Raw genomic sequence first — 24163 nt, 5'->3', positions numbered from 1 at the left:
CATGTCCAGACAGCTCTGTCCAGTACATGCAAGGGTTTTTTTTAAATGGAAATGCATTGCATCGGATGGGACATTTTGTCCGATGTGAGTGAAAATCTCACATGCATCACTCACTCATCTTATCTGGGATTGGGACATGGGGGACAACCTCCAGCAGGGGACCCCAGACTTCCCTTTCCCGGGTCACACTGACCACCTGTGACTAAGGGATCCCAAGGTGTTCCCAGACCAGTGTGGTGATATCATCTGTGGTGATATCATCTCTCCATCTAGTCCTGGGTCTTCCCCAGGGTCTCCTCGCAGATGGATGTGCTTGGAACACCTCCCTCGGTGTTAAGGGGGCATCCTTACCAAATGCCCGAACCACCTCAGCTGGCTCCTTTCAATGTAAAGGGGCAGTGGCTCTACTCCAAACATCCCACAAAAATCGGAGGCGAAAAACTGTTATACAAAATCTGGTATATACGGTGTTTATTATACGTAAAACCATACAAAAACATTGGGACTTTTGCTTTTGTCCAGTGAGTGTGAATATCCGGTTTATGCGATGACGGTTTTCTGAGTTTTACTGTAGTTAGCAGACCAATCATAGCCCGTGCAGTCTCAGTCATCTCAACGTGTAGTTACAAGTTTTAAGCAGTGCACATCATGCTACAGAGAGAGGTTTGGACGGGGATTTGTAATGAGGCAGAGGGCTTTACGTGGTTACAGAGTTGCAGATACACAATAGCATAAACTGGCCTTTAAGGTAACAATATGAGGTTGCCATCGTTTCATTTTCCTTTTCGAAAGTCTCCTTACATTTTCTACTGGAGACAGGTCAGGACTGCAAGCAGGCCAGTTCAGTACCCATATCCTCTCCTTCTGTAGCCATGTCTTTGTAATGTAGGCAGAATGTGATTTTGCATCGTCTTGTTGAAAAATGCTTTCACATCCCTGGAAAAGATAGAATCTTGAAGACAGTACATGCTGCTCTAAAATCTCAATGTAAGTAAGTCCCTTCGGCTGCTCCCTTGTTTGCACTCGGGGTCGCCACAGCAAATCCAAGGTGAATCTGCATGTTGAATTGGCACAGGTTTTACGCCGGATGCCCTTCCTGACGCAACTCCACATTACATGGAGAAATGTGTGGCAGGGGTGGGATTTTAACCTGGAGCCTTCTGAACTGAAACCAAGCGCATTAACCAATGGCCACCACCCAATGTACCTTCCTGAATTAATGCCACAATCACAGAACTGTAAATTACCTTTGCCGTGATCACCAACAACTCCATACTATGGTAGACCCTGACTTTTGAAGTTGGTTAAAAAAGCCTGGATGTTCCTTTTTGGCTTGGAATGGAGCATACAACAATCAGCTGATTCCAAAGAAGGTCTGGAATACTAATTTGTTTGACCACAATGCATGTTGCCACTGTGTGACAGTCCAACCCAAATGCCCGTGAGTCCAGAGAAGTAAGCGCTGCTTCTGGACAAGGGTAAGATAAGGCTACTTTTTTGCACAGAAAAGATGTGAATTTAACTCTCTATTGTAGAGCTTGACAAAAGTTTCCCAAAATAAACCCTTGCCCATGTGATTATATGATGTACTGATGAATGGCGACTCTTTATGTACTGGCGTTTGAGGGATTGGGGATCATGGGTACTCAACATTAGGCGTGAACTCTTGCATTTTACGCACCAAAATTCCTCCAGATTCCTTGAATCATTTAATAATACTATGCACTACAAAGTCCATTCGGCTGCTCCCTTGTTTTCACTCTGAGTCGCCACAGAAAATCCAAGGTGGATCTGCATGTTAATTTGGCCCAAGATTTACGCCGGATGCCTTTCCTGATGAAACTCCACAATTACATGGAGAAATGTAGCAGGGGTGGGGTTTGAAATGGGAACCTTCTGCACTGAAACCAAGCTCACTAACCACTTGGCCACCACCTTTGCAATCTACTCGCTTATTACAGATAGCAAATATAGATAAAGCACTATTTATTCCAATAGCAATGAAAAATAACACGACATGTCACAGCCACATGCAGGTCTAAGAAATTCATGCAGTATTTGTCGTGCCTGCTATAGTATTTAGCTTTCAGCATGAAACCCTGAGAAACACAGACATAAGCTGAGAGCTCAAGCACCCACAGAGGAAAAACAGAAAGGAAAATCACAACACTGACCACAATGCTACCATCAAAACATCTTTCTTTGATGCTAGCTTGAACAACCAGTCACATGGAACATTACAACTTTCTACATGATCAGATTTGTAGTGATTTTTCCCTTGATGCCATGGTGTTAGGTCATCAGAAAAGTAGGAAGCTTTTTTCGCATGAGGAATGGTTTCTGTGGAATCAGCCGAGCAATGTTTGTACAAGGCAGAGTAAATGGACTGCATTTATATAGCGCTTTTCCATCTGTATCAGACGCTCAAAGCGCTTTACAAATAATGCCTCACATTCACCCCGATGTGAGGGTGCTGCCATACAAGGCACACCAGGAGCAACTAGGGGATTAAGGACCTTAGTGATTTTCCAGTCAGGCTGGGATTTGAACTGAGGATCTTCTGGTTTCAAGCCCAACGCCTTAACCACTAGACCATCACCTCCCCAGAGTAAACAATGTGCTTTCTAAGAACTAAGCTGAGCATGATCTGCTCGGTAGGCACTCTACGGTAGTCACTCTATATGCCCCTCCCACCAATAACGGCCTATTTATTTTCTCATCACATCTGGATGATTCTAAATTGATGCTTCAACGTGAGAAATTTTGCAACTCCATGGCCAGACAATATACCTGTAAATGTAAGATCCCTCCCCAAAATACTGTCCTTTCCATATTGTATTGTAAAGCACAAAACTGCCAGGGCACTCGCATAAAACCTGTTCAAACCAGTTCCTAAAATGACTCTTTATGCAAACATTTTTTTTTTTGGTTTGCTCAAAAACATCAACGTGTGTGTGCTTACTTCTGCAGCACCTCCTCCTGGCCACAGACTTTAAGCAGGTAACTGGAGAAATCAACCTGGTCGAGATCATCATGGACCCAACAGAGTGTCTGACTGATCAGCAATTCCACTGGCGAAGCCACTGAAATGGGTGAAGAAAACAATGACTGGTGAGAGGAATGTCGACAAATAAAGAGCCATATTAGACAGAAAGAAAAAAAAAACCCACTGTTCTTGGCTGATATGCAATAATTACACCAAATAGGACTGAAAACAATACTTTACACGCTACCGCCGTCCAGTGTGACACAACATGAGAGAGAAAAAATGAGAGAAATAAACCATTTTTAAAACTAATGTGATTAGGAGCTCTATAATATACTTCAACAACTACAACAAAGTTGTAACAAATATAAAGCAGCATAATACAAGACATATCAGCATCAGGAGTTGATTAAGCTCAACAACCAAAGTATATAGAATGACCATGCAGAGGTTCAGTGCAACCACACAGTCAACCACACTGTCATACATTTAATGTTAAAGACACACATTTGCAGATGTGGAAGCTGAAATGAAAACCTTCCAGGTTTTGAATTTTTTTTCCAACCACTCATCATCATGTCATACTGTCAGACATTGTGTAAAAATATTAAATGGGGGATTTTGTGTTTGTGTATACTGGGCATCCTATGTGTTTGAGTAAGGACAGACTGTCCAACGGCAGATTATTCTCATATTTCACTCAGTCTACAGAGGTTTTAGCCACATTTTTGGTCACGCCCCTACACAAACACAGGCTGTCACACACAAAGTCTTCACTGGCAACAGCATCTGATGTTCGGGCTATAAGCCCACACGCTCAGATTGGCATAAGGCCACTTGCACACAGAGTGCAGGAGACCACCACAGGCTCAAATAATAACAAAGCGCCACCTCTCACTGGAATGGTGGCTCTTTTCTTACTGGTTAGACCCGCAGCTTTACTTTCACCGTTCTCGGTGATTGTAGGCAGTAGTGGTTTGGAGGAAAGAAGGTGAGTTTACACTTTTAGCATAAAAGCTTGGGTGAGACAGTGATACAGTTCCCAGTATGAGATCCGCATTTCACCCATTATTAACAATTACATGTGTGTATAAAATATAAGTATACCTTATACCTTGGGACTCGGACTGATACAGATACATTGGGGCATGATACAGGGTGTGATACATAAACAGACATGTAATAAAATATTTATCCCATATTACAACAAAAATAAAGAACAATAATCATACACATGAATCATGTAGAACAAGTAACGCAGGTAAATCATGTAAATATGTAAATTATGGAATGTTCTTATGTGTCTAATAAGTCATGAGCGTCCTCTTCACTCACTTCTTGATGTCTCACAACTTCAGTATGAAACATCAGTTGTAGAATTCTCCCTGCTAGGGAGGCTAAAACTCTCTCACCTTGATCAGACATCTTGGTTGATGAAATTATCTGGATCCTGTATCAGGATCCTGCACTTGTCACCAGGGTAACACAAAATGGGGGTGTGTCATTGGTGGGGCCTTAAAATGGGGGCTCCTTATTGGATGTAAAGCGGGAGGATACAAAACCTGGTATTTTCAATGTCTTTTTTTTTGTATCGCCCTGATTGTATTGCCACAGTTTCCAGAGTATTAAAATCGATAGAAAAAGTATATGATTTATCAGCCCTACTGTTTCTTGTATCTCATGAGGGCTGGGTATCCGAAAAATGATGCCCACCTCTTCCACCATTCGGAAGATTCAGACGGCTTTCGGTGGCTTTTCAGTCGTGTGACTATCCGAGAAATTGTGGAAGAGGTGGGCATGTCACAGCATGTCCTGTGAGACTTCAACGCGGAGGTGCTTTTGCTCCGCCATCAGCTTCGTGCCGAAGCCATCGGCATGAATTTTGCTGCAACTGTTGTGGCCAAAATCTTCTGTCACAGTGGAATGTACTGAAAAAGTGCTGATGTCCACCTCTTCCGCAATTTCTCGGATAGTCACACAACGGTCCCACATCACCACATCATTCACTTTGGAAATGATCTGGTCATTTCATCATGTTGATGGCTGACCGGAGCGTGGCTCGCTCTCCACCGTTGTGCGGCCGTCTTTAAACCGGTTGTACCGCTGTGTGATGCCCATAGGATCGTCACCGAAAGCCGTCTGAATAATCCGAATGGTTTCCACCTGGCTGTCGCCCAGTTTCTGGCAAAATTTGATGCAGTCGCACTGCTCCAGTCGTTCCGCCATTTTCCTTGCAAAGAAAATCCGACGAGAGACTACACCCATCCGCACACAAAGGCTGCTTACCAGCAAATGACGCAATCGACAGGCGTGAAAAAATTCAAGCATGCACACGAAGGTTCAAGGTTGGCTCATGCAAGCACACGTGATTAAAATCCATCAGGTTTTTGCAAAAAATAAAAAGGTCGGCTACTTTTCTAACAGACCTCGTATATATATATATATATATATGTGTGTGTGTGTGTGTGTGTGTGTGTATGTATGTAAAGGAGCGAGACAGAGAGATTTAAAACTTGAATTTCAATTTATTTTCATTTATATAGCGCCAAATCACAATAAAGTTTCCTCAAGGCACTTCACACAAGTAATGTCTAACCTTATCAACCCCTAGAGCAAGCACACAGGCAACAGTGGTAAAGAAAAACTCCCTCTGATGATTTGAGGAAGAAACTTCAAGCAGACCAGACTCAAAGGGGGTGACCCTCTGCTTGGGCCATGCTACTGACACAACAGACAAGGGGTGCCCAAGTTCGGTCCTTGAGATCTACCTTCCTGACACTCTTAGTTGTCTCCCTGCTCCAACACACATGAATCCAATGAAAGGCTCATTAAAAGCCTGCTAACGAGTCTTTCATCGCTTAATCCAATTAAGGGTCGCAAAGGGCTGGAGCCTATCCCAGCAGAGCGTGAGCGGGGTACACCCAGGACAGGACGCCAGTCTGTCACAGGGCCACAAACAGGCAAATAAACACACCCGCATGCACACCTACGGACAATTTAAAGTTTCCAATCCACCTAACCCGCATGTCTTTGGATGTGGGAGGAAACCGGAGCACCCGGAGGAAACCCATGCAAACACAGGGAGAACATGCAAACTCCACAAAGAAAGGCCACAGGTGGGAATTGAACCTAAGACCTTCTCGCTGTAAGGCAACAGTGCTAACCACTAAACCACTGTGCTGCAGAAAGACCATAAATACAGTATAATTTATCAGCATTTAGCAACAAGAAAAACAGAAGAAATACTACGGTGATCGCCAGCCACTAGCCCTAAGCTTCACTAAAAGACCCAGACTTTAGATAAAGTTGTCACCAACCAAAACTTCAGTGAAGAACTGTGGAAACTGTCTGAAATACTTAAAAACAAGTCAAGTCTGGGAGTATGCACTGATGCTGCACTTTGCCACCTATACACCATGGAACTGCCTTGGGTCCTGGATGGCAGCCGCCCAGGCACACAACGGGTCCATTCCCACACCTCTAAAATAACCATGTATCTGGCACAGCCAGGTGAAACCTGGGCATCCCCTTGGCCTTCTCCAGTCACTGTGGTCCTCAACTCTCAGGCACCTGCGTGCTGGATCATGCACAGAGAAACGGGCCACATGGACAAAATGTCGCAGCTGATGCTCCCTCACTTAAAAACACATTGACCATAAAGTGCAGACTCCATCTTCAAGTTCAGATAAAGCATGTTGAGAACTATCAGTCGAACGAATGCATGTACAAAATCTTTTTTTGGACAGCAAAAGCAAATAGTGAAACAAAACAGTGGATAGTGGAGGAGAAAAAAAAGACAGCTTCCTGGGAGGGCGAGAAAAGAAAAAGAAGGAAAAATGAAAGTAGAAGAATGTGACAGAGGAATATCCTCCTTGTCCTCCCTCTCCATCCTTCAATTCATTCTTCCGAGAAGAACTGAGGCCCGTTGTTCCACAGAGCACGTTGATGTGTGACCAGAGGAATTCAAACAACAACTCCATGGCTCAAAAAGATGCTAACAACATACACACAATGACCTACACATCATCCTGAGAAGGAAGGAAATCGATGAGAAGTGACCTCTGCAGACAAAGGAACTAAACTCAGCAAGAACGGGGGGGTAAACTAGGAGCTGATTCAGGAAACAGCAAAAGCTATAAGCAGGATGCAAAGTGAGGAAAGAAGGATGTGAACTTCCTAAAGCTAGCTGCTCTTGAAGTGAACTGTTCCATGTTGTGTCTGGTTCAGACAGAGAGAGTGAGACAGAAACAAAGGATGGAGAGAATGAGCAGGACAGAGAGCACGAAAGAGCAGCAGGGGAATGTGCTGCAGCAATGACGTAGCTCCTGTTCAGGACAGACACGAGAAATTAGTTCCTAATGTTCATCCAAACGGCTGCTGCAGAAGGTTAATGAGGCATCACACAGACAACAAAACAACATAATTCACACACAAGCACAAACTTAACAGCCACACTGGCCTAACGGTGGTCCTCCTGTATCCAGAGAGACGGCATTTAACACCAAGACCTGTACAATCTCAAACATTTGGTCTGTGGTCCCAAAAGACATGTCAGTCCTGGTGGATTTACAACCTGCAGTGAAACATCACCATGAATCACTTCTGACACTATGTTCTGCTCAAGAAACTTATATATATATATACATACATACATACATACATACACACACACATACATACTCACACAACCCCAATTCCAATGAAGTTGGGATGTTGTGTAAAATGTAAATAAAAACAGAATACAATGATTTGCAAATCCTCTTCAACCTATATTCAATTGAATACACCACAAAGACAAAATATTTAATATTCAAACTGATAAACTTTATTGTTTTTGTGCAAATATTTGCTCATTTTGAAATGGATGCCTGCAACACGTTTCAAAAAAGCTGGGACGGGGCAACAGAAGACTGGAAAAGTTGATGAATGCTCAAAGAACATCTAATTGGAAACAGGTGAGTGGTATAAAAGGAGCATCCGTAAAAGTCTCAGCCGTTCACAAGCAAAAATGGAGAGAGGATCACCACTTTATGAACAACTGCATAAAAAAAAAGTCCAACAGTTTAAGAACAATGTTTCTCAATTTTCAATTGCAAGGAATTTAGGGATTCCATCATCTACAGTCCATAATATAAACGGAAGATTCTGAGAATCTGGAGAACTTTCTACATGTTAAGTGGCAAGGCCGAAAACCAAGACTGAATGTCCGTGACCTTTGATCCCTCAGGCGGCACTGCATTAAAAACTGACATCATTGTGTAAAGGATCTTACCACGTGGGCTAAGGAACACTTCAGAAAACCACTGTCAGTTAACACAGTTCATCACTACATCTACAAGTGCAAGTTAAAACTCTACCATGCAAAGTGAAAGCCATACATCAACAATATCCAGAAATGCCGCTGCCTTCTCTGGGCCCGAGCTCATTTGAAATAGACAGACGCCAAGTGGAGCAGTGTGCTGTTGTCTGATGAGTCCACATTTCAAATTGTTTTTGGAAATCATGGACGTTGTGTCCTCTGGACAAAAGAGGTAAAAAACCATCCAGACTGTTACCAGTGCAACGTTCAAAAGCCAGCATCTGTGATGGTATGGGGGTGTGTTAGTGCCCATGGCATGGACAACTTACACATCTGTGATGGCACCATCAATGCTGAAAGGTACATCCAGGTTTTGGAGCAAGACATGCTGCCATCCAAGCAACGTCTTTTTCAGGGACGTCCCTGCTTATTTCAGAAAGACAATGCCAAGCCACATTCTACACGTTACAACAGTATGGCTTCATAGTAAAAGAGTGTGGGTTCTAGACTGGCCTGCCTGCATTCCAGACCTGTCACCCATTGAAAATGTGTGGCGTATTATGAAATGCAAAATACGACAACAAACGCTTATTGAGTGTTGATAGAAGGAAAGGTGATGTAACACAGTGGTAAATATACCACTGCCCCAGCTTTTTTGAAATGTGTTGCAGGCATCCATTTCAAAATGAGCAAATATTTGCACAAAAACAATAATGTTTATCAGTTTGAACATTAAATAACTTGTCTTTGTGGTGTATACAATTGAATATAGGTTGAAGAGGATTTGCAAACCATTGTATTCTGTTTTTATTTATATTTTACACAACGTCCCAACTTCATTGGAATTGAGGTTGTGTGTGTGTGTGTGTGTGTGTGTGTGTGTGTGTGTGTGTGTGTGTGTGTGTGTGTGTGTGTGTGTGTGTGTGTGTGTGTGTGTATATATATATATATATATATATATATATATATATATATATATATATATAAAATAATAATAAAATACAGCGATACAATGTGTGATTGTGCTTTGGTAGACACAACACACAGGGATAGAACGGGCAGTCTTTGAGGCAGAAGTTAAAAACAACGGTCACAAAAGCAGCGCCACAGAAACCCACTCACACAGAACCCACCTTCCCCTTTTGCCCAACAATGCAATTCCAATGTTTGAGGAAAAAGCTCTAGTAGTACAGAACAGAACAGTATTATTGATGACAACAACAACGAAAACAAAGAGGGAGAAGGTGACTGCAGAATGACTGGAAGAACTGCTGAAAAATATACCAATACAAGACCACCTTTAATAATTTATTCCTATCTTTAGCAAGCAGTTTGAAGACAAGCACATGAAGACAAATGAGCATATTCTCACGTGTCATATGAATATAAAGGCTCATAAAGCATGCTAGGTAATGGCTTTAAGCAGGAATAAAAGCCATCACTTCATCATCAACATTTGCAACAAAGAAGCATAAAAATCCAAACAGCTCACCTACTTTCTAGGAGGTACCTGTACAGGCCCAGTCACATGGCATACGACAATTCCTGAATGAAGGGAAAAAAGTGGGGGAAAAAAAAAAAAAAAAAAAACACAAATCATCGAGACAAGGTCGAAGGAGCTTTTGACTTTCCCATCACCGAATAGCCTATGAATCAAGAACACAAAAAGGATGAAAGCAGAACACAACAAAACCAATGCTAACGCTGATTTGCACGCTTTAAACGAAACGCGCCTGGAGCCACTGCTGGATCAGTATGTGTCTGCATCTCTGCGTTCCAGAAGCTCAGCTGCAAACAGAAGCACGTGATCTGACCCACTGTGGAGATCTGTGCGCACGCCGGTGGATCCACCTGCTCTGGTTCCTTGTGCAGAACAAAAGAGGGATCGTCTCCTCCTTGGGCTTTGTCGCCCTTCGTTAAGTGCCGTGTGACCGGGCCATGAGTATCACATGTTTACCATGTAATGTTAATAAGTTATTGTGTTATTATTATTATTATGAGTTATTGTAGTAATTTCATCCTCATTAACAAGACTCAACAATGTGCAAAATCCACACACACACAAGCATGTATACACACCAAACAAAATGGAGAGCGTTCATTGTTAAGACAAACATTTGAATTATTTATGCAACTTCAATTCAAAACCTCAATGGATTTATGATACATATTTTATCTCCTAATTCATCTTAAATTCTCTGTTTATCCATTATTTTTCTGTGTGTGTTGAAGCTTAAGAGTTTAGATCATGACAGCTTGGCAGTAGTTCTGAGTGCAGCGTGACACACAGAGGGAGACAAAGTGGAGTCTGATTTTTTAAACATTTACTTATATATAAGGCAAAAAACCAAATAAAATCATTCTTTTTCCAAAAAACTTCCAACATCATAGGTCTTACAAAATAAAATAATAATAATAAAATACACACACACACGGATCCATGAGAAAAAAAATGGTTGCCACACTTTTAGAAATCCATCAGCCCACACTATAAGTCTAAACTTGCCTTTTTTATGTTTCAAGAAAAACATAAGATTTTTCAACCATAAAGAAACAGATGGGGGATGTGGAGCTTTCCAGGATAATAATATTTTGCAAAGTACTAGCAATGGTGTAAAGGCAATTACATCCGCCTGCGAGTTGGGATTCCAGGAACTCCAAAAACAGAGATCAGCGGACAAGGCTCGAGCCTGACGCCAAAAACAGAGATCAGCGGACAAGGCTCCAGCCTGATGCCAAGAACATGAGTGATAACATCAAAACACGAAATTCAACATGACTTAAGTATGGGGCAAAAAAAAACAACAACAAAAAAAACCCAAACATGACTTAAATCACAGGAAGAGGAGTTACATGTATCACACAGATCAGAAACAATGAGACAAATTTTGGATAAATTGGACTTTGACAAATGCAGCTTATGTACTACTTTAAATCGAAGTTGGGAAAGTCTTGCACAAAATGATGCCGGAATTCTGTCAACTGCATTATCCCAGAAACCTTCCCTGAATTCCAGACCCAGCTCTTGTTCCCAATTACAGATAGGTTTAGTGACTGGAAGATTGTCCATTGAAAGAACAAGATTATATATCTGCGATATAAGAGCTTTCTTACAGGGCATAAGTTGAAAGAGGTTCTCACGAGGATGTTTAAGAGCTGAGTGGGGAACTCTGTAAAAATAGTAGCTGCACAATGTCTAATTTAAAAACATTAAATAAATGAGATGAGGGCAAGCCATATAAGGAAAACATCAAAAAACTAGAAGCACTCAGAGAGTGCAAACCTCCGCAAAGGCCATGGGGTCACTGACGCCATAACATCCACACGCCGTGGAATCACTGAACCTAAAAAAGTCTAACAATGATGTTTGCTCAGTAGTAAAAAAAAGTTTCATCTGCTGTGACTTGATAGCATGTATCCTTAGCGCTTGGCATCACAGTTTATTGCAACTTGCACCTTTCCCAGAAGCTACTGTCATCTGAGCACTGATATTGATATTGCATGTGCTTATAGACAAAAACAAATAAGAGACAAAATTCAATTTATTATTCAACTAAACTGCAAATATATTAATTTTTTAACATTTATGAAACACTTCTCTAAACAAGGCCATAGGGTCACTGACCCTAAAGAAATTCCCTCGGCACAGTGATCTATTTCTTTTTGTCTCTTTCTCTAAAATTGTATATAATAATCATTAGATTATTAATACATAAACAAAAATAAATGTAAAAAATATTACAATTTGAAAACAAATGCACCCGAACGTGATGACAGCTGCAACTGCTTAATGCTAACTTTTAACACTGAAAATGCCACAGACATGCTAACGCGTTAGCATTGGGATCTGGATCGTGATCCGGCTCACCACTAAAATTTAATCACTTGTTCCTCTTGTCATTTCCAACCACTCCACAAAATTTCATCAAAATCTGTTCAAAACTTTGAGTTATCCTGCTGACAGACAGACAAACAAGCAAACGTGACCGAAAACATAACCTCCTTGGCGGAGGTAATTAAGAAAGGTATTATCCTTAAAAAGATCACAGAAACATTTAATGCCCTTCTTACCCCATAGAGTAAATGCGGTGTCTACGTAGGAGTGGAAAAAGAAGTAATTCTTACATAATGGACCAAGAACAAAAGCAGAGATATGTCATAATTTAAGAGAGGCAAGTACAACACAATTACCTGTGTACTGAGACGGGGACACAAGGTGGGTGAAAATAATAAGGCAGGTAGAGAGGTAGACAAACACGACATTTGCAAGTTGTATGATGATCTTTTAGCCAGTAGATGTATTTTTGAATGTTAACTGCCCAGTAATAAAACATCAAATTCGGTAAAAGCAGACCTGCACTGGGCCGACAATTTTGTAATAATGATTACCTTCCCATATAAATGAGGAAATCATTTGATAGATTAAAAAAAGGTTTTGGTTAAGACATGTAGCATGTGACAGAGTAAAATACTCAGATTTTATATTACTACAGACAGAAGCTGGGGGGTAGGTATACAAGAGATGAATCCAAAAATAAATCAATCACCAAAATCAACTTTATAAAGGCTGCAAAAAGGTACTCCCATTACACTCTATCAAATGTTGTTTTGGCATCCAATGAAATTACCACTTTTGTGAGATTACTATCATGTCTGGAGTACAGTATATTGAAAAGGGTAGGTATATTAAAAAGGAATGCCTTCCTTTGATAAAACCAGTCTGTTCATTTGATATAATAGAAGGGAGGAATCCATCTATGCAGGATACTAACAGTTTGGTTATAATTTTCAGATCCAATTTAAGGAGTCTAAAAATAGGTCCATAAGAAGCACAGGAAGCTGGATCTTTTCCTTCTTTGAGCAGTAATGAAATGGAAGTCTGGCTCAATGTTGTGGGGAGAGAACCCTGTTTCAATGATTCCTCAAAAACTGACAAACATAACGGGGCTAATTTCATATGAAACTTCTTATAAAAATCAGAAGGGAAACCATCAGGGCCAGGGAATTTGCCTTAATCAAGAATAAAATCTCTTCCAGATTAAGGGGAGCATCAACTTCTACTGCTTTCAAAGTACGTCAAACATTCTGGCATCCATTGTCTCATCTTGAGTTGGTCCTAACGCTGATCAAAAAAAATAAAAAATATGTGTGTGTGTGTGTGTGTGTTCAAGAGAATGAATGCGTAAACCATGGTCCCGCAATGCAGATTTGATACTGTGCAGCTTGGACGACAAAATTTCAAAAGAAGGCTTCAAGTCCACAGACAGTGCATTTCTGCGGTCTTCCAGGAAAAGGCTAATCTCCACCATAGTTACAGGTGCAGCAGGCGGTAAAGGTTCTCTTTCTCGTTCAGACTTACTTTTAGACTTGTACATTTTGCAGGTGATCAGAAAGCAGAAAATGTGAAAAATAAAAATAAAACAGGGATTCCAGACAAAAAGTACAAGGTTTGCAAGGCAATGCTCTAAACACCATACCGAAGTCCACAGACTGATTAGATTTAAAGAGAGCAATGACAATCAGAGGAAACCCGAGGTGAGGTTTAGTATGTGTGTATGTGTCTAAAAATAAAAAGTTACTGCTTTCCTGTGGAGGGTGATGGAGACAACTTTAAATGCTGTAAGAAGCCATTAAAATATGATGAAGCTGATATATTTTGTGGCAGCACATTGGCTTAGTGGTTAGCACTTTTGTTTCACAGAAAGAAGGTCATGGGATCGATTCCCACCTGTGGCCTTTCTGTGTGGAGTTTGCATGTTCTCCCTGTGTTTGCTTGGGTTCCCTCTGTGTGCTCTGGCTTTGTCCCACATCCAAAGACATGCAGGTTAGGTGGACTGGAAACTTTAAAATTGTCTATAGGTGTGCATGCAGGTGTGACTGTGTTTGTTTGTGTTTATATGTGGCCCTACAACAGACTGCCATCCTGTCCAGGGTGTACCGTGCCTTACGCTATATGACTGCCCCTATGATGCCCCCCCTCCCCCATGACCCTTAATTAGAGCCAGTGGCTGAAGATCAGTGAGTGAGTGATAGATTCTGTCACTGCAATTTTTGAGCAGTCAAACATTGAAACAGTTTTAATGTGATCTCTTATGGCACTGCTTATGGCATGCTGTGTGGCACTAATTGGAAATAAATACTTAATAAATAAATAAATAAATAAAAATAACACTGAATCAGATGTTGTGTCAACAGATTCTAATTTAGGGCTTCGATCAGGAGCCAAAATAAGAGCTTAAGGCCTGAAAGATACTGCTAGTGTCACGTGCGCATCGTGATTGCATTTTGTGTTAACAGATTAAACTCTGCACACTGCCAAAATGAGTGAGAATTCTCAGAAATGCCCTGGAGGTGTTGTGTGGGCCGCTGAAGAGGAGGTACTGCTGGCCCACTACCACCAGAGGGCGCCCTGCTTGGAGTGCGGGCTCCAAGCACAAGAGGGCGCCAGACCCAGAGGAAGTGACAGCTGTCACTCATCACTCCAGCTGTCACTCATCTACACCACTATATAAGCCGGACTGCAACTCCACCTCCCCGCCGAGAAATCGACTACCAGTACCAAGGTAATTTCTCTGCTGACTGACACATTGTGTAACAATCTGAACTTCTGCTGCAGCCGTTTTCCTGAAGTGTTGCCTTGTCTGGAGGATTGGCGTTTGGTGTGACAGTGACGGCTTCACCTCACACCCCATCCCAGATAAGTGGTTGACCAGGAGCTGCACGAGTGTGTGTGATTTGGAGGTGGAGGTGCTCCCTCCTAACGGTGTCTGGACTGTGAATTACTGAGTGTGCGGACTCACACTCACACATCATATTTCTGCTTTCTGCCAGCAGTACCAGGGTCGACAGCCGAAGACAGAGGCCACCTGGGGACTCGGGACTTGGCGGCTCCGGTGTTCTTCAGACCGTTGGTGGTGGAAGCCGTGTGGGACGCGGCTTCTCTCTCGTCGGGCGTCTTCTATCTTCGAGCCTGCCCACACGTCACCTGGTGTTTATTGACTGTGAAAATTACGACACATTTCGTTGTGTATTATCACAACATTAAATTGTTACCTTTTGGCTTACTCATTGTCCGTTCATTTGCGCCCCCTGTTGTGGGTCCGTGCTACGACACCTTCCCAACAGGAGGTGTGTGCTGCATCGCATGTTTTATCCCAGAGCTGTTGCTGCCCTGAATGTTGCAGAGTAATTTAATGTGAAATATGTTTTTATCAGTCTTTTTCTAATTATTTTTATCTATTTCATGCATTTACTGCACTTTAATCTTTGCACCATCTTCAAGGGCTGCTGTTTTTGAATTTTGCTGTGCTTGTTGTGCAATGACAATAAATTAATTCAATTCAATGTACCACACAACTCCAGAAAACAGACCTGCCGCCTATTATTCCCACATGTGGCACAAGCAGCATACAGCTAAAATAGTCCAAAAAGAAAAAATAATTTGGACATGATATCAGCAACACTAAATAACACCTATTATTTTTAGTTTCTATGACTAGGAAAGATGTCACAGACACGAAAAACAGAAATACATCTTTTTTTACAAACCATTTCAGCAACTGAAAAAGTTAACTGTTTACAAGAAGCTACTTTCTGCTATTCACTCTTCTGAAGCCTCCTCAACTAAATCCACAAAGACTTCTGTGACTCAAAATCTGGGTTATAGAAATAATCAAACAAAAGAAAAGCTGATAATGTGTCTAATGCAATTATATATTTGTACGGCTGTATCAGTGAAATAAACTTAAAATAAATAAATGGGAGAAAAAAAGACAGCACGCACGCACAAAAGCCCAAACTGAAACTGGACTGTAAAAATCACATCCAAGAAGTGGTCACAGAAGACAGGCAGTGTGGGATAAAACTCATTATCACAGACAAATGAAGAGGAATGACTGAGCAGAAATGTAACCCAAATGCAGCATGAAATAAAAACAAAGGCACATCTGCTGCTTGTGATGCGCATGTCTGATTTGTGACATTGGTGGTGTGTTTCAGGCTTAACACAGCAACATTTTCTGAATGAAGGGTCAAGTCAAAGGCTTTATTTTGATTTGGCATTTTCTGATATCAGGACTATTTTTAGTTTAAGGTTTCATGCCTGGTACATTCGCATGCTGCAACATCCATTGTTGTCCTTGAATGCTTACCATCACAGGTGAAGGTTACAGGCTGCTGAGATTCAGAGATTTCAATCGAAACTTTGACGGAGCTAACGCTGTCACCTCCACCATCTCTCTGGGTAATGACAGGGCTGAGGACATAACCGGGATTGGTAGACAAGTCATCATGAGGAAATTGTGACCGCAGTCTGGTAGGGAAGAAACAAACAAACAAGAGAAGATACACACATGAAAGAGGAAGATTTAGAAAATGCTTATCTTGTTGATATACAGTAGTGTTCAGAATAATAGTAGTGCTATGTGACTGAAAAGATTAATCCAGGTTTTGAGTATATTTCTTATCATTACATAGGAAACAAGGTACCAGTAGATTCAGTAGATTCTCACAAATCCAGTAAGACCAAGCATTGATGATATGCACACTCTTAAGGCTAAGAAATTGGGCTATTAGTTAAAAAAAAAAAGTAGAAAATGGGGTGTTCACAATAATAGTAGCATCTGCTGTTGACGCTACAAACTCAAAACTATTATGTTGAAACTGCTTTTATACCAATCCTGTGAATCACTAAACTAGTATTTAGTTGTATAACCACAGTTTTTCATCATTTCTTCACATCTGTGAGGCCTGTAGTCAACCAACTTGTGTTACCTTTCAGCTGTTATTCCACTCCAAGACTCTTTAACCACATTCCACAATTCATTCACAGTTCTTGATTTTGCTTCAGAAACAGCTTTTTTGATGTCACCCCACAAGTTCTCAATTGGATTTAGGTCTGGGGATTGGGCAGACCACTCCAAAACATTAATTTTGTTGGTTTGGAACCAAGATTTTGCTTTGTTTGCTTGGGGTCATCGTCTTGTTGAAACACCCATTTCAAGGGCATGTCCTCTTCAGCATAAGGCAACATGACCTCTTCAAGTATTTTGACATATCCAAACTGATCCATGATACCTGGTATGCGATATATAGGCCCAACACCACAATAGGAGAAACATGCCCATATCATGATGCTTGCACCACCATGCTTCACTGTCTTCACTGTGGCTTGAATTCAGAGTTTGGGGGTCGTTTCACAAACTGTCTGCGGCCCTTGGACCCAAGAAGAACAATTTTACTCTCATCAGTCCACAAAATATTCCTCCATTTCTCTTTAGGCCAGCTGATGTGTTCTTTGGCAAATTGTAACCTCTTCTGCACGTCTTTCATTTAACAGAGGGCCTTTGCGGGAGATTCTTGCACATAAATTAGCTTCACACAGGGCGTCTTCTAACTGTCACAGCACTTAAAGGTAACTCAAGACTGTCTTTGATCATCCTGGAGCTGAACAATGGGTGAGCTTTTGCCATTCTGGTTATTCTTCTATCCATGTTGATGGTTGTTTTCTGTTTTCTTCCACGTGTCTCTGTTTTTTTTGTCCATTTTAAAGCATTGGAGATCATTGTAGATGAACAGCCTATCATTTTTTGCACCTGCGTATAAGTTTTCCCCTCTCCAACCAACTTTTTAATCAAACTAAGCTGTTCTTCTGAACGATGTCTTGAACGTCCCATTTTCCTCAGGCTTTCAAAGAGAAAAGCATGTTCAACAGGTGCTGGCTTCATCCTTAAATAGGGGACACCTGATTCACACCTGTTTGTTCCACAAAACTGATGAACTCACTGACTGAATGCCACACTACTATTATTATGAACACCCCCTTTTCTACTTTTTTTTTTACTAATAGCCCAATTTCATTGCCTTAAGAGTGTGCATATCATGAATGCTTGGTCTTGTTGGATTTGTGAGACTCTACTGAATCTACTGGTACCTTGTTTCCCATGTAATAATAAGAAATATACTCAAAACCTGGATTAATCTTTTTAGTCACACAGCACTACTATTATTCTGAACACTACTGTACTTAATAGAAACATAATGGGTACATGCTGAACTGTGACCTACTGGGCTAATTTGAAAAATGGAAGTGAGTTAAACCTGGATTTGATTACAGCTACTATGTTGAAAGCTCACATTAAATAGCCCACTGTCCAACATCAAAATTAACAGTCAGATCATCAAGTCAGAATCTAAGATTGACTCCACAGATCTGGAGAGCTATCAAAATAACTGAACATCACCCGCCAAGAGGAACTGAAGCATTCATGTACAAGTCACATTCATGACAAAAAACTAAACAAAACAAAGTCAAGAGCATTTATTGTTAAACTCCATCAACCAAACATTAACCAACCTATGCACAATGTAACATAATCAATAGAGTTTTTGAACCACATATATAAGTGTGCATGTAGCAGTGTCAGTTGCCAGTGTTTGAAGTGGCACAATTGTAAAACTTCTGCCCATAAGATCGCCTACTTTTTTTTTTTTTTCCATTTATATAGCGTCAAATTACAAAATAAGTTGCCTTAAGGTGCTTCACACAAGTAAGGTCTAAGCTTACCAACCCCCAGAGCAAGCACACAGGCGACAGTGGTAAGGAAAAACTCCCTCTGAGGAAGAAATCTCAAGCAGACCAGACTCAAAAGGGTGACCCTCTGCTTGGGCCATGCTACCGACAAAAATTACAAAACAATTCACAAAACATTATAGAGGAAATGTTGCCGGTGCACAGAGCAGGAGGGTTTCCGAAGCAGACACCACATCTCTGGATGGAGCTGCATCTCAAACACACACACACGGTGGGGGGGGGGGGAGAGAGAGAGAGACAGTAACATGATGAAACATGAAACAGTATGATGATGCATATGCATTATCAAAGTGCATTATCATATGCATAATGGTGAAGGTTCTTCTCCAGGAACCATCACCTTATTGTGGTGGAGAGGTTTGTGTGCCCCTATGATCCTGAGAGCTGTGTTGTCTGGAGCCTTCGTGCTCCTGGTAGGGTCTCCCACGGCAAACTGGTCTCAGGCAAGGGGTCAGACTAAGAATGGTTCACAATAATTCCATGGAAAAACAAGGAAGAGGAAATGCCACCTGGCCCGAAGGAAACCCGGGGCCCCCATCTCAAGCCAAGCAGGGGCCCTGGAGAAGCTTAGGGCCCCTGTCTGGAGCTAGGCCTGGACGTCGGGTCCATCAGCGAGTGCCTGGTGGCTGAGGTTGCCACGGACACTGGCTGAGCACAGCCCAAAAGGGCAACATGGACTTTCCATCACCACCCTGTGGGCTCACCACCCGCAGGAGGAACAGCTGGGGTCGGGTGCACCGTCCCATGGGTGGCAGTGAAAGTCGAGACCCTCGACGGACCAGACCTGGGTGGCACAAGCTAATTCTGCGGGCATGGAACACCACCTCACTATGGTGGAAAGAGCCAGAGCTTGAGCAGGAGGCAGAGCACTACCAGTTCAATCTTGTGGGGCTCGCCTGCATGCATAGCCTTGGCTCTGGAACTACTCTCCTGCATAGGGATTGGATCTTATTCTTCTCTGGAGTTGCCCAGGATCTGAGGCACTGGGCAGCTGTGGGGATACTCAGTAGTCCTCCGGTGAGTAACACTACGTTGGAGTTTACTTGGGTATATGAGAGGGTTGCCTACCTGTAAACCTTCGGGTGGTTGGGGAACTGACTGTTTGTGCATACGTACCGAACAGCAGTTAGATGTATTCGGCCTTCTAGGAGTCGCTGACTGAAGTTCTGCATAGGGCTCCGGTGGGGGACTCCATTGTTCTGCTGGGTGATTTCAACGCACATATGAGCAATGACAGAGAAGACACCCGAAGAAGCGTGATTGGGAGGAATGGGCTCCCCAATGTAAACCCAAGCGGTCGTTTGTTATTGGACTTGTGTGCTAGTCATGGATCGTCCATAACAAACACAATGTTTGAACATAAGGATGCTCATAAGTGTACATGGTGCTAGAGCACCGAAAGCCAAAGGTCGATGATCAATTTTGTGATCATATCATCTGATCTGGGGCAGCATGTTCTGGACACTCGGCTGAACAGAGGGATACAGCTGTCAACTGATTACCATTTGGTGTTGGGGAGGATCAGAGGGTGGGGGAGGACTTTGGGCAGACCTGGTAAGCTTAAACGATAGTGTGGATGAAATAGGAACATCTGGAGTAGCCCACTGTGCAAAACACCTTCAACTCACACCTCCAGAAGAGCTTTTCTGGCATCCCTGTGGAGGGTGGGGGCATTAAACCAGAATGGGCACCGTTCAAAGCTTCCACTGCTGAAGCTGCAGTGGGGAGCTGAGGCCCGAAGGTCTTAGGTGCCTCAAGGGGCAGCAACCCTCGAACACTGTCGTGGACACCGGTGGTCAGGGAAGCCATTCGACCGAAGGAGTCCTTCTGTTATCTTGGAGGACTCCGGAGACAGTTGCTAGGTACCGAAAGGCCTGAAGGGTGGCAGCCTCTGCTCTGGGGGAGGCAAAGCAGCAGGTGTGGGAAGAGTTTGGAGCAGCCATGAAGGACTTTCAGTCGGCACTGGTGGACAGTGAGGCACCTCAGAAGGAGAAAGGATGGGACTTTGCTGACCTCAACTGAGGATGTAATTTGCCCCTGGAAGAAACACTTTGAGGAACTCCTGCATCAGACCGGAGCGCCCTCTATAGTAGGGGCAGAGCTGGAAGATGATGGAGGATTATCATCTAAAACATTTTCTCTAAGGCACACCTGTGCAATAATCATGCTGTCTAATCAGCATCTTGATACGCCACACCTGTGAGGTTGTATGGGTTGTCTCGGCAAAGGAGAAGTGCTCACTAATACAGATTTAGACATATTTGTGAACAATATTTGAGATGAAAAGGTCTTTTGTGTATATAGAAAACGTTCTAGATCTTTGAGTTCAGCTCATGAAAAATGGGAGCAAAATCAAAAGTGTTGCGTTTATATTTTTGTTCAATGTAGATCGTGGGTACAAGCGGCCAAACAGATTTCCTCAGGATGGTGGCTGGTGTCTCCCTTAGAGATAAGGTGAGGAGCTCGGGGTAGAGCTGTTGCTCCTTCACACTGAGAGGAGCCAGATGAGGTGGTTCCAGCATTTGGTAAGGATGCCCCTTGGGCACCTCCTAGGGAGGTGTTCCAGGTACGTCCAGCTTGGAAGAGACCCCGGGGAAGACCCAGGACTAGGTGGGGAGATTATATTTGTACATTGGTTTGGGAACGCCTCGGTACCCCCCAGTCAGTGGTGTTTAATGTGGCCCGACAAAGGGAAGTTTGGGGTCCTCTGCTGGAGCCATTGCCCCCAAGACCCAATCCCAGATAAGCGGTTGAAGATATATCTATGTATGTAATGCAGAAAGAACTAATACCCTGAACTTGGCATACTAATACCAGAGAAGTAAACCATTACTTTCTGAATGTTTAACAGTAGTTATATTATCAAATTCAAAGTAGAAGAAGGGCTTTATTGTCATTGTACATAAATACAACGAAATTTGTTTGCATTTAACTCATCCCAATTACAGGTAGACACAATCCAACCACGAGGAGCAGTGGGCAACTACAGCCCAGTGCCCGGGAACCAGCTCCAGATGTACAGATGCTGCCTTGGTCAGGGGCAGAGAAAGGAGCAGACCCTAAATAAAAATGTTTTTTGACTGTGGGAGGAAACCCACGCAGACAGGGAGAGAACATGCAAACGCCACACAGAAAGTACCAGGTGGGAAGCGATCCCAGGACCTTCTTGCTTTGATGTAACAGTCCTAACCCCTAAGCCACTGTGCGATGTCATAACGCCACACAAACCTGCAGAAAGGATTTTATAGGACTTCAGTCTGAATAGAACCTTTTGACGTCTCTTTCTCAACATACGCACTGTTCGGAAGTTACACACAGTTTAAAATGAATTTCTCTGTCAGTTTCTTTTAATGCCAGGGTCTGATGGCCACAAAACCCACCTCTGCTTCTGTACAAAAGCAACACAAAAAGGTCATGTTGAAAAACATAAGGAGGTCAAACACTTAAAATATATCATACTGAGGCACTCTTCAATGCAGGCATCACAACGTTTGTGTTGGCAGGGAATTTGCTGACGGACAGTGGGCGTTGACGTTATTGTAATCAATGTGGATTCCCTGAATGCAGTGCCGTCACCACTCCACCCAATTTAAGCCCAAAGTGAAGGATTCAGTAAATGCTCAGGAAATGATGAAAGGCTCAAAAATATGCAAGTTCGTGCATGGAAGCAAGTAGCGTGTGGAAGAACATATTAGCATACACAAATAAGGAAAAACGGCTACACCCGTGACATAGGTGCAGCACACTGGTGAAACCGCTGATTAAGTGTAATGTAACATCCAGGCAACAAATGTTTTAGCAGGGCAGATAAAGCACTCATTATTCATAGCACTGCATTAAATGAGTTGACCGTTTCCCCCCCAAAATCTAATAGATAGCAGAAAAAAGCTTACACAAGTTCAAGTCAAAAACCAGGACAACTGTCATGAGGAGAGGACATGTCCTCTGCTCCCCAGAAATCAGTAATACTAAGAGTCATTAGATCACCCAAATGCACCCTTATGCTAAACATTAATGAAATTAGTCAATTGGTTCTTGAGATATTGCACTAACAAGTGTGGCAATGATAATATGTTGAATATCTTGCTGTGACCTTGAAATTGACCCCAAGGTCACCGCAATTGACTGGTGTCGAGGGATCACCCGTGTATACCCTTAACCTAAATATCAATGAAATTGGGATATCGCGTTAACAAGCAAAAAAAGGACTGATGGACATATCCCCCCTATTTCATACTGGGGGGATAAAAATAAATTAAGATGGGGTGGCACTGTGCAACAGTTTGTCTTAGAGTAGAATTACATTAAAAGAGCAAATTGCCATTGTTTTTATGTAATTTTCATATACACGACACTACTTCAAGAGTGCAACTTGTCTGAAGATGACCAGACAACTAAACTGATAGAAACCCAGACACGACTTTATGGTAAAAGTGATTAGTTGCGTCAAAATAATAGCCTAAACCCAAGTTTGACTGTGTCGGAGCTAAGGTCTTACGTTGCTACATCTTCACAGAAGGCGACAAACTCCAAATTCTGAGAGTCCTGTTGCTCCAGGGCAGCATTCTTCACCAATCTTTTTCTGCTCTTGTCCTAAATGAACAACAGGCAAGAACACAAACAAACACACACCATCAGAAATGAGGAAGCATAAATGATTTTAAATTATATACAGTGAGGAAAATAAGTATTTGAACACCCTGTGGTTTTCTAAGTTCTCCCACTTAGAAATCATGGAGGGGTCTGACATTTTCATCTTATGTGCATGTCCACTGTGAGAAACATAATCTTAAAAAAAATAAAATAAAAAAAAAATCCGGAAATCACAATGTATGATTTTTTTAATAATTTATTTGTATGTTACTGCTGCAAATAAGTATTTGAACACCTACCAACCAGCAAGAATTCTGGCTCTCACAGACCTGTTAACTTTTCTTTAAGAAGCCCTCTTATTCTGCACTCTTTACCTGTATTAACTGCACCTGTTTGAACTTGTTACCTGTATAAAAGACACCTGTTCACACACTCAATCAATCACACTCCAACCTGTCCGCCATAGCCAAGACCAAAGAGCTGTCTAAGAACACCAGGGACAAAACTGTAGACCTGCACAAGGCTGGGATGGACTACAGGACAACAGGCAAGCAGCTTGGTAGAAGACAACAACTGTTATGATTATTTGTTAGAAAGTGGAAGAAACACAAGATGACTGTCAATCTCCCTCGGTCTGGGATTCCATGCAAGATCTCACTTTGTGGGGTAAGGATGATTCTGAGAAAGCTCAGAA

The 24163-nt window shown here is 42.2% G+C and overlaps 1 protein-coding gene across 1 annotated transcript in view; it reads right to left on the bottom strand.

The window, feature by feature from the left end:
- The window catches only part of pik3c2a (phosphatidylinositol-4-phosphate 3-kinase, catalytic subunit type 2 alpha), a 205015-nt gene that overhangs the window by 106209 nt on the left and 74643 nt on the right, over positions 1-24163 (bottom strand). Inside the window, 3 exon segments of the mRNA XM_034175828.1 lie at positions 2963-3083; positions 16436-16596; positions 23375-23469. Of these exon segments, the coding sequence (XP_034031719.1) occupies positions 2963-3083; positions 16436-16596; positions 23375-23469 (377 nt within the window).

This window comes from Thalassophryne amazonica, chromosome 8 (assembly GCF_902500255.1).
Source record: "Thalassophryne amazonica chromosome 8, fThaAma1.1, whole genome shotgun sequence".
Taxonomy (NCBI): Eukaryota; Metazoa; Chordata; class Actinopteri; order Batrachoidiformes; family Batrachoididae; genus Thalassophryne; species Thalassophryne amazonica.
The sequence above is the reverse complement of the archived record's forward strand: the minus strand, read 5'-3'. Positions and strand labels throughout refer to the sequence as shown.